The 13,893-nt window shown below is 57.6% G+C and overlaps 4 protein-coding genes across 4 annotated transcripts; all 4 read left to right on the forward strand.

The window, feature by feature from the left end:
• Nucleotides 1-112: 112 nt before the first annotated feature.
• LINJ_32_4110 (conserved hypothetical protein) lies at nt 113-670 on the forward strand (the record flags this gene model as incomplete). The annotated part of the gene is made up of 1 exon (XM_001468046.1): nt 113-670. The coding sequence occupies one exon, from the start codon at nt 113-115 to the stop codon at nt 668-670; it is 558 nt and encodes a 185-aa protein (XP_001468083.1).
• A 1,119-nt stretch (nt 671-1,789) lies between these two features.
• LINJ_32_4120 (cyclic nucleotide-binding protein-like protein) lies at nt 1,790-3,889 on the forward strand (the record flags this gene model as incomplete). Its single annotated transcript, XM_001468047.1, has 1 exon — nt 1,790-3,889. One exon carries the CDS (start codon nt 1,790-1,792, stop codon nt 3,887-3,889), a length of 2,100 nt encoding a protein of 699 aa, XP_001468084.1.
• Nucleotides 3,890-5,162: 1,273 nt separating this feature from the next.
• LINJ_32_4130 (conserved hypothetical protein) lies at nt 5,163-5,759 on the forward strand (the record flags this gene model as incomplete). The annotated part of the gene is made up of 1 exon (XM_001468048.1): nt 5,163-5,759. One exon carries the CDS (start codon nt 5,163-5,165, stop codon nt 5,757-5,759), a length of 597 nt encoding a protein of 198 aa, XP_001468085.1.
• Nucleotides 5,760-11,252: 5,493 nt separating this feature from the next.
• On the forward strand, nt 11,253-13,043 carry LPG1G (putative GIPL galf transferase; the record flags this gene model as incomplete). Its single annotated transcript, XM_003392678.1, has 1 exon — nt 11,253-13,043. The coding sequence occupies one exon, from the start codon at nt 11,253-11,255 to the stop codon at nt 13,041-13,043; it is 1,791 nt and encodes a 596-aa protein (XP_003392726.1).
• Between the last annotated feature and the right edge of the window lie 850 nt (nt 13,044-13,893).

Genomic DNA, 13,893 nt, shown 5'->3' on the forward strand with positions numbered 1-13,893 from the left:
AGGCCATCCGCTGTCGAAGCAGACGGTGACAGGCACCCGCCAAATCAGCGTTATCACGGCTGTCTTTTCTTGTGCAAGCGCCGCACCGCGACGCTGCCGTCGATCATTCAGGATGCTTCGTCAGCTGAGCATCCGGCAGGCGCCAAAGGTGGAGCTCATCTCCCCAACACCGTCCGCGCCGATTCAGAACTTCGACTTGCGACCGATAGCCGCGTCGCTCCTGTACCGGAAACTCCTGAAGCTGTACTTGCGCAAATTCGACACGGACACCAACACAATCATTCGCGCATGGAAGCAGACCAAGTACGAGTTCTGGGTACACCGTAACGTGTCCAAGGAGGAAGCCGATTTGCTAAATATAAAGGGCCAGCAAGTGCTGGAGGCGATTCGCGCCGGCCTCGTGCCGGTGTACCATAACTCAAAGACGAATCAGACCTACTACAAGTACGACGCCGACACGCTGAACGCTGTACACAACCATGTAGACCCCGTGACCGCCGAAGAATTCCTTCGCCGCTTCCACGACCGAATGGACTCAAGGGATGTGGAAGAGATCAAAGCCACGCTGAAGAAGCTCGGGCGCTGGACAGGGCCGGACGAACTCCGGAAGGAGGACCTCTTTCGCGTCAAAACCAAGCGCAAGGTCAAGTGCACCGACCCAGACGAGTGAGCCGATCACCTTGCCCGCAGAGAGATCGCGCGCGCGCGAGAGAGTCCAGAAGCGTGGAACGGCGGGCTCTTTGTCTCACAGTTGTTGCTGCACCCTTGCCAAATGCCGGCCCACCTCTGGTGGTGGCAAGGGTTAAGCGCGTACGACAGAAGGGAGTCCGGGGCGATGCATCGCTGCCGATGCCCGCGGCCAGGTCCTGGATGGCACGTCGCCGAAGAGACCTGCGTTCAGCGAACGCGCCTGCGCTATCCATGTGGCTGGGCAGGGCGTCGGCGTGACTCGAGCGTACGCCTCACCCCCTGGTTCACACCGTTCGCTGGTGTGGGGGCCTGCGGGGCGGGGGTGGGCAGGTGGCGTTTGAGGCAGGGACCGTGCTCGGCTGCCTGCATCGGCAGCATAGCTGCAACGCGCGTGTCTCCGGCTTCTCCGCATCACGCGATGTGGGGCCTGTGGCAGAATGTACACGTTGCAGGAAAAATAAGATATCTCGAGCAGCGCTGTGTTGAGGCTTTCTCTTCAGGCTTTCGCGTGCTGTTCTCCTTATCTGTGAATGGTTGTGCGCAGCGACGCTCCTTTTTTTTGTAGGAGGGTGGGAGGGGAGTGGGTGAGCTGCTGCACTTAAGTGGAAAAAAAAACGCATAAAAACAAGCGACTACGGCGAAGATATCTACGAGGGCGCCCCGCTTGTGAGGGTTTCGCCTGCAGCGATGAGAGGATGCCGCGCTGTGCGTCATAATCCCTTGTAAAGACGCACACCTGTGAACACAGTTGTGTGTGTGGGTCGTCCGCATCGCTGCGCAAACTCCTCCCGCATGGATGAATCCGGTGTGGCCACCGTGTGGGTGCGCGGTCAGCAGCTTTCGCGCTGCTCCGTGTCCCGATTGGTAAATTGCTGACCGATACGACTTTGGCTTTTCCTTTTGCTTCGCTCTTCGTCATCGTCGATGCTTGAGTGACATGGAGGATGCACCACTGCACCTTCGTGTGCCGCATCTCTCGCCGTCTGTGCGTTTCACCCGCTCACGCTGGATGCGGCGCCCACTCAGTGTCGCTTTGGTGCCCCTCGGGTCTTCTCTCTTCTGTAGGGCTGTGCGGTGACGGAGTGCGCTGCTGCGTAAAATGGAGCGGCACAAGAACAGTTCTGTGTTCTTGACAGGTATTAACGTTAGCGATGGGCGAGGTCAGGACTTGTCTGAGGATGAGGATGAGGGCGTTGGTGTCCTTGTCCCGTTCCGTGTGCCCCCCATGCCGCGCCCCGTCGTTTCGCATCGCTATGTGTCTCTCAACCACCCCTCCGGCAGCCGCAGTAGCGTGTCCCGAACGCTGCTGCACTGGGAAAAGCAGATGCTTCTCTCACGCCTGCAGAAAAATCCGTGTGTCGACACAGAGGTCTTTCAAGAGCGTCTTTCACGGATGAAAATACGGAACGATCGTCATTACATTCGCCAGGTGTGCGACAGGGTGGCGGAGGCGCGTCAGGCCGAGGCGACGGCGAGGCAGGCGGCCTTTTTTAGCGCAGAGGAACGGCGCGACTTTATCTTCTACAAGCACCACCATTTGGTGGAAATCAAGCGACGGGAGCAGACTCTGACGCGGGCGCGCAAGTGGTCTATCATCGTCGTGTGCCACGTCTTTCTTGCGGCTCTCATGCAGGAACGACGAGTGCAGGAGGCGCTGGACACTTTTAGTTTCTTGTTGGCCCCGATGATTCGGCGATTCCTCGCGCTGCGTGCGCGGCGCCGAGAGGCGGAAGAGCTGACGCGCCGTCATCTTCGAGACATTCCCTTCCCCTTTCCACATGTTATACAGAGTATGACCGGCACGTTCTTCGAGGGCTGGCCGCCGGCGCTGCTAGAGAAGTTGGTGGAGAAGTCGAAACCGTGCTACCTGCGCAGAGGAAGATACCTGATGCACGAGGGAGACGTGGGCCGCGTTATGTTCATGATCACCTTGGGCACCGTCTCAATCGTGCTCCGTAAAAAAGGCCGCGAAAAGCGCCGCACAAAGGAGAACTCCAGCGGCGTCCTACAGATCAAGGCACCTTGCTACGCGGGTGAGTTTGCGCTGGTCTGCAAGGAGCCGCGGTCGGCATCTATCATCTGCGAGACGGACATCGGCTACTGGGCCGTGTCTCCGGAGGAGTACGAGGAAGTGGCGAAATACCTCAGTCCGGCGGTTGCCAGCAAGCAACGTGAGGCCACAGATGTGCGCCGTCGCCAGAACCTCAAGCGCTTTTTTCCGCTGCACGTGGCGTTTCTTCGCAACTTCCCGTACTTTGCACAATTCAGCGATAAGAGTCTGACGCAGCTGATTGACAGCGTCGAGCCGATTGTCCTGCACGACGGCGACTATCTCTTCCGCGAAGGCGAAATCGACTCCTCAACTTACTTTGTACAGGACGGCGAGGCTGTCTTGCGCGACCGCGACGGGGCTGATCGAAAAGTCTTGAAGGGCAGCTGCATTGGCGTCTTTGAGTGTTCCTGCGGCGTTAACGAGGCGAAGCGCAGCTCCATTGTGAGCGTGAACTACTGCGACATATGGCGCCTGAGCCGAGATGTGTTGATTGAGATAGGTATGAGCGAGCCAGCGGCGCTGCTGCACTGCCGCGATGCAGCCAAGAAGGATCGGGCGCTGGAGATGCACAAGGACAAGGTGGCGTTGCAGTGTTTCCGGAAGGACCCATACATGTCCTTCTGTTGCCCTCGCTCCACGCTCGCCCACCTTTTCGAGGCAAGCACCCCGACCGTCTTCCTCAACGGTGAGCGCCTCGCCCTCATGGGAAAGACCTTGAATGCCCTGTCCGTAGTCATGAGCGGTGTCCTTGACATCACCATGTCACGGAACGAGCAACACATAACCATGAGGGTGCACGTCACAGCTAGCTGCGTCAGCGATGCGGCTTTTCGAAACGCTAGCGCCCCGTTCCGCGGTCTGAGCCGCGTCATTGGTGCATATGAGTTCGCCTCGTCACTTTCTCAGTACGCGTGCACTGTGACGAGTGTTGGGCTGACAGAGGCCTTCGTAATTGAGCGGGCACAGCTAGACATGAAGGTCCCTGCCGCCCTCCGCGGCCTGATGCACGACAGCGCGCGCAGCAGGGAGTGTGTCAGTCGCGCCTACAAACAAGAAAATGCGGGACTGCTCTACAACGACGAAGCCTTGAGCTTCTCACGGCTCTACAGAGAGCTGCGGACCCTCGAGGGTGAGACGCGCAAGTGAACATGTATATACCCTCCATCCACGACCCGCACAGTAGTTACATGTGCGCAAGCGCGATGGTCCTCCTCGCTAGCGATATCTGCTCGTCTTATTACGGTCAACCACCGCTTTTGTTGTTGCTTCGCGTGAGTGCCAGTAAAGCGTTCTTTCACTTCTCTTCCTTTAGTGCGCCCTCCCCCTCTTTTGGCTTGTCTCCGCGTTTCCCGATCTCCCTCATTGCCCCCCCCCCCCCCGGCCCCAACACACGTACGCATATTCATACCGACACCCCTGACGGCTTGCGGCGTAGAAGAAACCTCTATTAGGATACCATGAGATACCGCTCCTGTACTCTGCCACCTGATCTTGACGGTGAGTATGCCGCCAATACTGATTCAGGCGGTGGCGCACATGTGAAACATATATGTGTGTGTGGTTGCGTCCGTGTGCGTGCTGGTGTGTTTGAACTCTACATGTAGTCCCTTTCTTTGGCAACCTTCCCTTGTTTCTGCGTTTCCTTCTTCGCCTTTCATGTGCGTAGTTGTCGCCCTTTGTTTTCGCCTTTGCATTTTGAAACTCAGCTGCCCAAGCTTCCACCCTGATACACTCGCAAGAGCATCGCTACTTCTGTAGTGCAAAAGGATTCAGCGAAGACGGAAAGAGGCAGTAGCCCCTCCCCTGGGTCACGGCTCATGCCATTGCTCACCTCATGTGTTTTTGAGCGGATGAGGTTCATTCCTCGGCGCCCACTTCTTTCTCCGCCTCGACCATCATCCTTGCCAATGGAGGCAGACACTGTCAGTGTAACGGATGTCGACATCATGACTTAGTTGCGAACGCCCGCATTTTGCGCACGCGCCTGACGCACAGGTGCTGCTTTTGCCATTTTTCGCGGTGTTGCTCGCTTTTCGTCACGAAGTGTTTCATGCCTTTCCTCTGCCTGCACAGTGCACGTATTTCGCAAACATGGAAAGTTCTCTCCCCCTCCCTCCCTGTCTCACTTCGTGGCTCGCTTTCATTCTTCAAGGTACGGGCCACTACGACCGCACTATCTCTTTTCTGTTTTTCTTCTCAGATGGACGGTGCCCCGCCAAGTGCGGCTGTCGGCGTCATCTACGCCGACGAGAAGCCGTCGCGCCGCGCCGTTTCCATCAGCTCCGTAGACTCGGAGCCGATTGTGCGGGCGGCCTCTGCGCGGTCTGTCGCGTCCTCCGCCTCGCGTGAGGGCGGAGGCAGAGCACCGCGAGGTTGGCTTGCCTCCGAAGGCGATGACGTACCATTAGACGACGCCGGGATGGCTGACGCAACCCTTGTACTTCCTATCAGGCAGATTTCAGAGGCCCCAGTGGCGGTGGTCAGCGCCATCTCGGCAGCAAGCCGCTCGTGCGTTGCGGAAGCCGTTCCCCAGACACTCCCAATGGACGTCGGAACGCGGCTGTGCCTGTCTGATGGCACGTTTGTCGGCTATGTCTCCTCAGTGCTCGGGCCGGTCAAGCAAGCCTTCTACGTAGTGAAGTCGACGCGCGATGACTTTCACGAGCTGATAGGTGATCACCGTCTCGCAGAGGCGGTCCCACTTCACTATGATCTCCACCATCCACAAATCATGTACGACCCCTTCGAGCAGTGCGATGCCGCCAAAGGCACTGACGCCAGCTACATCAACGACGAGGAACTTCCCGAGTACGTCCGTCCCGACTTTTCGGACGACGAGAAAGAGATGGAGTGGAAGCGGCAAAAGCGTCGCCGCGGTGACGACAACGAAAGCATCAGCTCCGACGAGATGCAGGTGGATATCGAGTGGACCAAATTGCAGCTCGATGAGGATGCCGTGCCGTGTGGAGATCCACATGTGGTGATTCCGCAGTGGATTCGAAGCGCGCCACGATGAAGCGGGCACGCCAATGCACGTGACGGCGGGGTACTTGATTTCGCGTAAACGACACAGACGCCTTTCGCAGATACGGCGCCTTGCAGGATAACAAGACTCACTACTCCCATGTCGAGCCCTTTTTTTGTTGTTGTTGCACTTTGAACTGCGGCGCAGCAGAACGCGGGACGTGGAATGCTCTCGCTGGATAGAAGGTGAGCTTGCCACGGCGTGGTGGTCAATACTCAGCCATTCCTGCTGCGCGCACACCCACGAAGGCCCGGGACACGGCATCGCTTCTCGTCCAGTGACGACAGACGCACAAGTGCACAACCTCCCACTCCTCCTCTCTGATTCTGGCTCTCGATTGATCTCCCTCGCCTTCAGAGACAAAAGTATTCAACGGCGATGTCCTCATAAGTGTCGCGCACCGGCGTTCCTTCTCACCTTGTCAGTGCTTCATGCTTTGTTTTCCCGGCATTCACATAGTGCTCAGGTGAGCCTTCGCGATGCGCCAGATTACCCGCTACCGTCGCACCACACTCGTCAGCACGGTAGAACAATAAATGTTTCGGAACAGCTCTGCACATCGTGTGGTTCTTCTTGAAAATAAAAGAGGTACAAGGTCGATGAAAAGAACGCGTGCGATATACCCACTTCCCCAAAGGCCGGAAGCGTGAAAAAAAAACACGAAACTGCAGGCACGGCGTGTGGAGAAACTTGCACTGCATCGGCACTGATTAGCCGATGCCCGCTGCGCCGCGCGGGCGGCATCGTGGAAAGATGATGACACAGGCCTCAGCACCCTGGTCCGCAAAAGAGGTTGTAAATCGGCTCGTGATGACCGCCTCCCACTACCTCACGCAGGTTCACACCATCGCCGGAGACGAGGTTGCCGCTGACACGGTTGTGACAAAGGGGGAGGATTGAGCATGTGGCGGTAGGCCGCGAGGCTCTGGAGTACTGATCAGAAGCTATCGAGTGTGGAGGGGTACAGCCAAGCAACGCGAAAGGCGACGCGACGTGGCGAAGGGGCTCCATCTTCTACGACCAACTCATGAGGCAGCTCGAGACGTTGACAGCGAAGCACAGGATAGACATTCTCACCATCACTGCCGCGACAGTCTGACAGCTTGCACTGCTCTACACCCTCATCAACCTCGACGTGCTTCCGCTGCAGCTGTTCAAGCAGCTGTGCAACATGTTCCCTATGATCAACACCGCCCACCTTCGACGTAAGGACTCTTAATCGACGTAAAGTCGCGGCCCTGTCAAAGCTAGCTGCGGGCTTGACTGGTGCCGACAACACCTGGTGTGTGCAGGGGCGGAGAGAGGGAGGGAGAGGGTGCTGCCGACGGTGACTATGAGCGCATCGCACCCTCACTCACCACGGAGGCCTCGACGCTAACTTCCATCAGTCCTTCCAAGGAAAGCTTCCGACGCGACACCGTGCTAAACATGTCAGTGCAGGCTCACACACCACACAGGGCTCACCGCCCACCCCGATTTCACCCTGTAACCTTGCGCGCAACAAGATTGTTGCGCACATCACTCCGGCGCTTTACGCACTTCCCCATCAGACGCGCATATCGCTGACCTTGCATTCGCTTTGCCCCACAAACCGCTGCGAATGCTGCTTGCGGAGGCGCATGATGAGCAGCCATACCGTCGCGCTCGACGCACCGACTCTTGCCAAAGGCGTGCGGATTCCGCGGAGGGCGGAGTGCCCTCTGCCGCCACACCCACTCAGAGCGATGCCGGTTCCTTTGCCGACGCACATGCAAGCGAGCAGCCCGGAGATCCAGAAAAAGCGTCGCCGATTGCGAGAATTCCATTTGTGAGCCTCAGGGGCAAAAATGTCGTCGATAAACAGGCCTTAGGGCACAATACCACGAACACGACCCCTGCTTGCTGTCCACAGAAGCTGGTACGGTCTGTCGTACATCTCAGTCCAGCACTCCGGAGACCCCAAGATACGGCGTGATACATGACAGATGGAAAAACTGTTGGTGCCCCTTAACCTCGACATACACGCGTACGAATACCGGGCATATCCCACACCGGAGGAGATGCAGTTGCTAGCATTTTCGAGTGAGAAAGCAGGACGTAACCTTCTTCAAACACCGCAATCGCTACCAACCGCAGGGCTCTAGCGTGAGGACTCACAACAGCACCTTGTCCGCTGCCCGCTGCATGGGGGCACCCCAGAAGGAAACAGGGCCCCCAAGCGAGAGTTTCGCTACTGTGCACGCACAGTGGGAAGGGTCGTCAAACTAGATTGCCGAGTTCATAGAGAGCTCACAGAGAGTAGCGGAGCTTCTGCTTGCGCTCCACATGAAGCCGACGCTACCTTTTTGCGGAAGTCGAGCGTACTCGGCCTTCATCCCTGGCCTCCAGCTCCTCCATCACGCGTGCAGGGCATCTCTGCGAAGACGGGCACAGCAGGTTACGAGAGACACACAGGTCGCACCCATTCCAACGCATGTGCTACGCCTTCGCTGACGACATACAACGGATTCCTACGTGACGAGAAGGTATCCACCAAGCAGCAGGCAGGACCTTGGTCGCTCTGTTTTCACGGCTTTCGGTGAGTATCCGAGGCGTGATGGAGCGGTTACGAGCGCCGAGTGGCAACGCGCACCGCTGCATGCTGCCATGCGCGAATGCTTGCACCGCAATATACGAAAAGGGCTAACCGTGGTCCTCGAGGGTTTCATCCTTTTAGAACTGACGCTATCTAGTGTAGCAGTTGGGCGAATTCGCTTTCTCCTTCACCTGTGCGGTGACGCTGCCGATGGCTGCCGAGGCCAGATGGAGGGAGAGAAGGCAAGAACTAGATGCCAAATGCGTGCTCTGAGCATGCGATATCTTCGCTTCTGTCATGCGTCACAAAGAAACTGTGGCAGAAGTCCGAGTCGACATCAGGGGGCTTGTATCCTTCTGCCGTTCAAGCCCCCTAGGTCGCGGCTTCTTTTTGGATGCCCATTCAGTTCTTACACACATCCGACTCTGGTTACTCATCGTTTCCTCTCACGAGGCTCCTGATAGCCGTGGACCTCCTGCTATTTCTCTTCTGAGCTTACTCTCGCCCACGATCAGCCGTCAATAACTACTGCAGAAGCGGGCCGTTGACGGGCTGCACTTCGTGTAAGGAGCGGTTTGTCATACAGGTCGGGGCCACTGCCCACCAGACTGTTACAAGTGGCTACGGAGAATGCTCCCTGTCTCCTTCACTTTCACCTTCGCTACTGCGGTCTCACCTCCTGCTATGGCAGAACCCTGTTTCCGCCGCTAAAAGGCAAGCGAAGCGTTCCTCTTTTTTTTTTCAGTGTAGTAGCCTCTCCTTCGACTGCCTACAAGTCAACACGCACACGCGTCCGGAGCGCCAGCTCCTCTACCTGTGCTGCGCCACGCATGTGTTAAGGAGCCACGCCGACCAACACCGTTTGGCGCCGCACTGCCCACGGCGATTCCACTCCGTACAGCGCAGGTCAGACCGAGGATTGCTTTCCCCATCAGAACAGCACAACAAACGCACAAGGGAAGAAGAATAATAAGACAACAGTAGGTGAGTGCGTATATTCATTGAACCGTCAACAGGATTTGCCGTGAGCTGCTGCACACGTGATCGTGCCCGTTGCTCACTTCTACGCCGTGTCAGCCCAGACTTCTCCGCTGACGCCACGAGGAGTGGCACTAGAACCTGAGATACGACAGTGCGGTGGCCGCTGTCGTTGGACAAGACAAGTGCCGGCAATCCATAAAAAAGTATAAGAAGGCTGTCCGCATCTTTGTGCGCGCTCGCTAACGCCAAACGATCCCCTGACATTTTCGATGGAGTCTGTTTTGTTGCTTGGCGACTCCATCACCCAGCAGGGGTACTGTTCCGGATGGGTTTCCACCGTCAGCGATGCGCTCGTCCGCCGTGCCTACGTCGTCAATAGTGGGCTTAGTGGGTACAATACACGGTGGCTGCTGGACGTACTGCGTGATCCGAAGCTCTGTGAAAGTGTTATTCCTGCTTGGGTCCGTGAGCCACTCTTTGTTACCGTGATGTTAGGCTCCAACGACAGCGCGGAAGGAGGGCAGAACGTTCCCGTACCCGAATTCTGCGAAAACCTCCGAGCTATCGTTGAATTTGTTCTCTCGAAAGTCAATCCAAAAGGCGGCGTGTACGTGCTCACGTTACCTCCCGTCCACCAAGACCTCTGGAACGCGAGAAACCCAGAGAGGAGGAGACACTATTCAGCTACACGTCTCTATCGCCGCGCTACGCTGCAGGTTTTGCGCGATCTCAGCACCCAATATCCACTGCGTGTGTTTGCGGTTGACACACAAGCAGCGTTCTTGAGCTACGGTGCAGCCGAGCCGTCGGAGTCGGAAATGGATGTGTATGATCCACAAGGTCCGTGGACATCACTTCTTGTAGATGATGGTCTTCACATCAACGCTGTGGGCGGTCAGCTTCTCAGTTCCACCTTGCTAAGCGCCGTGCGCAGGTCACCGGAAGGCGCTAGCCTGCTACGGAACGACGAAGAGGTGTGGGCAGTGCCTGACTGGCGCACGGTGATGTTGCGGCACAAACCTTCGAAAAAGTGAGCCACCACGGGCAGACATCTGGGCGTCTCACCAATGCGTCGCATATGGCCTTTTCATGACGCACGCCAATTCCCTCTTGGACATCACTACTCCGTGACGTGTGAGACGTGCCTTCCCATCAGAGGCGACAGAGCGGAAACGCCTGCCGCTCCTCCGGCAGATTGCAACGCAATTGGGTTTCATTGCCTGCTCGCTAACGCATCCGACTATGTTTTCTTTCACGCTTCCGCTACAGTATCTGCCTCAGTATCAGAGACCTGCGCGCAAAAAAAAAAAACAGCGCCATGCAGCCTTGTACCTTTCACACTTTCCCCCAACCTGCCGCAGATGTGAGCAACCCCTGCGCGAGTCCACGCCCTCAAAAAAGATGATAGCGCCGCGCTTTTGCACCGTGTTACTGGCGCTCGCCACGTTTCCTAAGACAATCGAACCTGTGTGCCTGCCAACGCATAGTGTCGCCATCGCTTTTGCGTGCTTCACGTCGCCTTCGCCTTGACTTTCGCTCACTGCTCCGGTCTCTCACAAGATCGTACAAGGGCTGCGGCTTTATCTTTGAGCTACTATATCAGCGTTGCGTGCAGGGATGACATCCCACCGCTGCGAGCGGGCTTCCCCTGTTACTAGAACTTCTCACCCTTCACCCCTCTTTGGATCCTTCCGTCCACGCGGTCGCTGCTCTGTGGTGCACGGCACCGATTGTTATGCTGTGCGTGTGCATTGATGTATATACATGTATATATTCTCCAGCACCACTACATCGTCTACTGCAGCGCTGGCACGTCTCGCTCGCCTCCCCGCGCCCACACTTACGCCACGCGCTCAGCACATTTGATACCGAAGGGCATTCACCTACGCTCGCCCGATCTGCGACCCTGCCACTGGACACTTTCATCGCTGAACAAGCCACAGGACAGGATGGGGAAAAGCACCTCCGTGCACACCCTCAGAAGCCACCGCCGCTTCATTACAGTGCGCACGTTGCTCCCGATTCTCATCTTTATTTTCTTGTGTGGCGCTGTGAGCACGATATTTCTAAGCAGTCCCGATCAATGGACGGTTGCACGGACACGGGAGGCGACCACTTGGCTACCTAGTGGCGAACTGACCACTACCAAACCGGGTGAGCCGAGGCAGAGCATGACCCCGACATCGCCGATCACGACATCGGCACCGGCAATCGACACCACCGCTGAGCCGACGTCAATACCAGCGGAGCAGACAAGTACGTTTGACGGCCCAGCAACACCGACGTCTGCGGCGTCTGCGAGCGCTACTGGCGCTGAGGAGAGCGGCACACTGCTTGCAGACCCGACGACGGAGACGACGAAGCAGAACCCGGCGATGAAGGAACTGGACCGGTGGGCGAAGATGCAACTCCCTGCGGACTGGATGGAGTGCATTCGGCAGAACCTGCAACTCGACAAGCGCGGGCGGCCGATGCGCGCGGTGACGGCGATGACGGACGCTATCCCGCTGCTGATTACGCCGCTGACTGGCGACGTAAAGTTCTTCCCGTACTTCGTGTGCTCGATGGACGTGGCTGTGCGGTACCATTACGTGATCCAGAACGAGCGTGAACCAGATACGACGGCGGTGATCGACGAGTTGCAGCGCCGCTTCGGCAACAGCGGGCGCTTCCTTGTTTTGCGCAACCGATACAACCGCGGGTACTCCGGGAGTATGAACCAGGGCTTCGAGTGGGCGCTGAAGGAGCGGACAGCGGAGGAGGTTCCGTGGGTGTTTGCGTGCGGCGTGGACGTGATCTTCGAGCCCGGGCTGCTTGCGAACATGGTCAAGGTTGTGCAGGAAAACACCCGCGACGATGCTGCGATGCTAGCTGCGCTGCGCGCGGAGGTCGAGCTAGAGGAGCGGCTTGTGCGCGAGGGTAACTACTCCTACTACGAGCGATGGGCGCCGCGTGGGCGTCCGCTCAAGGTGCTACGGAGCGGGTATCCAGGCGTGCCGTTGAACGTGCGGACCGCGCCGCTGTTGCCAGACCGCATTCGGTACATGGTGGCGGATGAGAACCGCGAGAGCGGGATTGTCACCCCTGCGGAGTTGCGCAAGCGGTTCTTCGGCAACTACGTGGCGACTGTGACTCCTGTCGAGTATGCCCTGGGCACCATTGCGGTGACGCGGCTAGCGCTGTCGACTGTTGGGTACTTTGACGAGAACTACTTCCCCGCATACATGGACGACATCGATCTACGTTGGCGGCACTTCGCGTATGGGTTTGGCACACTACATGGCGAGCACAACGGCCCCGTAACTCGCTGGCACCACTACAACGCTGCGAACCTTCGCGGAAGCCCATTTGTGGATCCGGACCTGCAGAAGTATGGCACAGAGGACAACTACAGCCGCCGCGCCTTCGTGAGCTATATCCGACGCTCTAAGGGCATATACGACAAGCTCAAGTACGGTCCGCGTGACGTGGACGGTGTATGGCGTGAGGCTGTGCAGGAAGCCGAGTACAAGTACATGCATTTCAATGTGTCCCACTTCCCTGCGGACACATGGGTGCTTGATGAGGATGCGCGCCGATGCATGTTTCACCACACGTACAACTACGAGATGCAGGCCTGGAGTAGGCCGAGCGACTGCTCCTACAATCCGCGGACGCTGGAGGAGAGCGGCATCCTTGGCGTGGACCAGCTGGCGAACTTCAGATCAATGATTGAGGGGAAAACCTTTGATTACCAATGACAGCAGCAGGCGGCAGGCGAAGGCCTCGTGCGGTAGCGAACAGTAGGTAGATGTTGCGTGACAGTAACTCCATCGCGTATATTCCTTTGACGACCATTTTTTTTTCCTGCAATGGGCGTTGACGTAGCTGATGACAGAGGACACATCAGCGTGGTGGCAGGGTGCAGTGCATCCTCACCATCTATGCCCTTGCGGAAAGGAGCCAGACAGCCACCCACCTGCCAACTGCGAAACCACTGCTCGCCGGGGCGAAGCCAAGTACCTTCCACGTACGGAGGTCAGAGCGACCCACGCTGTCTGATGTCGGCGGTCAGGGCCTCGATGGCACGGCATCGGAGGCGACCCGCTATTGTGAATCGGCTTGCGCCATTCACATCACAGCGAGTGTGTCAGCGTCACGAACATATATCTCACCCCCACGGCCCGGATTGTGCACTAGCGTCAAGAGCCTGCGCGCCACCGCGAGGGACAGACACAAGGAGACGAGGCGAGCGGAGCGGGGGTGGGTGTGTGCGTAGAGTTTGAGGCAAGGGCCGTTCTGAGCCAATTGCGACGGTGCGCTACTGCAACGCGTGTGTCTGAGGCTGTTTGCTACGATGTGATGGATCCCTGACCGGCGGGGCAGACACGGACTCATCTTCTACAGCCCACGGGATACTTTATGAAGTACCCATGGTTGCTTTTTTTTTCCGGTACCCTGAAGGAAAAAAGGCGAGCGCCTTTTTTAGTCAGCCCCGCCGGGGCTGTTCACACGGCACACCAAGCACTGAAACGGTGTTCGGTTAACCTGGACCCACCGCGGGCCCGAACCATGCTTCACGGATCACCAAAAGCATGGTAAAGATGCTTA

The sequence above is a fragment of the Leishmania infantum genome, chromosome 32, assembly GCF_000002875.2.
Source record: "Leishmania infantum JPCM5 genome chromosome 32".
NCBI lineage: Eukaryota > Euglenozoa > Kinetoplastea > Trypanosomatida > Trypanosomatidae > Leishmania > Leishmania infantum.